The 1,558-nt window shown below is 29.5% G+C and overlaps 1 protein-coding gene across 1 annotated transcript in view; it reads right to left on the bottom strand.

Annotated features, from left to right (window-relative positions):
• TXNDC16 (thioredoxin domain containing 16) overlaps positions 1–1,558 on the bottom strand; it is a 104,320-nt gene that overhangs the window by 30,844 nt on the left and 71,918 nt on the right. The window contains 1 exon segment of the mRNA XM_012663746.1: positions 999–1,159. Coding sequence (XP_012519200.1) covers positions 999–1,159 — 161 coding nt within the window.

Here is a 1,558-nt window from a genome sequence, read left to right as displayed (position 1 = left end):
TCTCTTAGGAGAAAAAAGGCAGCCAATTGACAGTTTTAATGAAAATCAGGCATAGCCCAAGGACGTGTCAATTCAGGCTTGATGCAATCAATAGTTTCCTTCCAAAGTTTAGTCAAGTATCTGATCATTTGTCAGCTCAAAAATTAAACAGTTATATAACTATAAGATAATAAGATACTTATTTTTATAAATCCTTCTTTTCCAAATAAAATTGTGCCTTTCCTCAGGAAAAAAGAGAAGGGATTAATTTCAAATTGAAGAAGTGAAAAATAATTATGTCCATACAAGGAAACCGTAAGTTAAAGATACCTAGTTTTCCTAATGCACATTCTGCATTTTGTAAAATACTATTTTACTCTTAGCTACCTACAGTGATAATTACCTGGGAAAATTTTGCCTCAAGCAGTAGGATGTACTGTTAAACTCTTCACAGCAAAAATTTACACTGTCTCACTTTTGTAATGTTTCAAGTGAGTTAAAAATAAAAAATGACTTTCATTTGATAAATATGAACGAGGGATAGTATATGTATTTGTATGTATTTGTGAACTGTGGTCAGAGACATTAAATGTAACACAAGCCATACATCTAGAAAACACATTAGGAAATACTGCTGATGAATGCTCTGAAAGCTTTTTGTAACATTATAGGCCGGACTTTAAAAATATAGAAGTACAGAAAAAGGAACTGAAGGAAAAGGCCAAAATACCACAATGTTTACTTTTCTGTATTTGCCAAATTTTCCTAAATGAACATCAATAACTTTTAAAATAGGAAAAATTATTGCTTTAAAAAACTTGTAGAATAAAATTCAACCTAAAACAAGGTCATCTTGGACCTTGTCTAAGGGAGGTTAGCTACTAAAATATCATGACATATTTGGTCCTATAATATTACCTCCAAAGGTAGAGTTAGAGAATTTCATTTCCTAATGAAAATGTAATAATTATTATACTTTCTTTACCTCTTACATATTAAAAAATAAAAAATACACTTACAGATTTAACCAACAAGGAGTAAATGTATCCAAGTATTTCTGCTTTGCCAGTGTCAATATTGCTTTTTCATACTGAGGATTTATGCTACCATCACTGAACAAAATCAGTAATGGTTTCTGAAGTCTTAAATAAGTAGGAAGATTTCCCACAGTGATTTCTGGCTGTTGAAAGAAAGGAATAACAACAACAAAAATACATGGAGGATGATGATGCCATACAATAGAAAATGATATTCAAATCACTCATGCAATTTTAGTTTGTAAAATGTAATTCAAACACATTTTGACTTATGTAGAGATTTTACTATTCTAACTAATAACTATGAATCTCAAGCTTCTTGATGAGTTATTTTCAAAATAAAACTGCTAATAGAATTTGAGAATAATTTAAAGGCACCCCTGTTTTATAAGGATGTAATACTTCTATTAATAATTTCTTATGGTAAAATCTGGACCAAACTAGCCACTGCCCACATGACAAACAAACAAAACTTTTGTTATTTTTTCCTCTAGGATAAAATTTTTTTAATTTTTTTTTAATTGACAAATAATTGTACATAT

The sequence above is a fragment of the Propithecus coquereli genome, unplaced genomic scaffold (genome assembly GCF_000956105.1).
Source record: "Propithecus coquereli isolate 6110/MARCELLA unplaced genomic scaffold, Pcoq_1.0 Scaffold83, whole genome shotgun sequence".
Lineage (NCBI taxonomy): Eukaryota > Metazoa > Chordata > Mammalia > Primates > Indriidae > Propithecus > Propithecus coquereli.
Note: the sequence above shows the minus strand (reverse complement) of the source record. Positions and strands in the feature narration are given on the sequence as shown.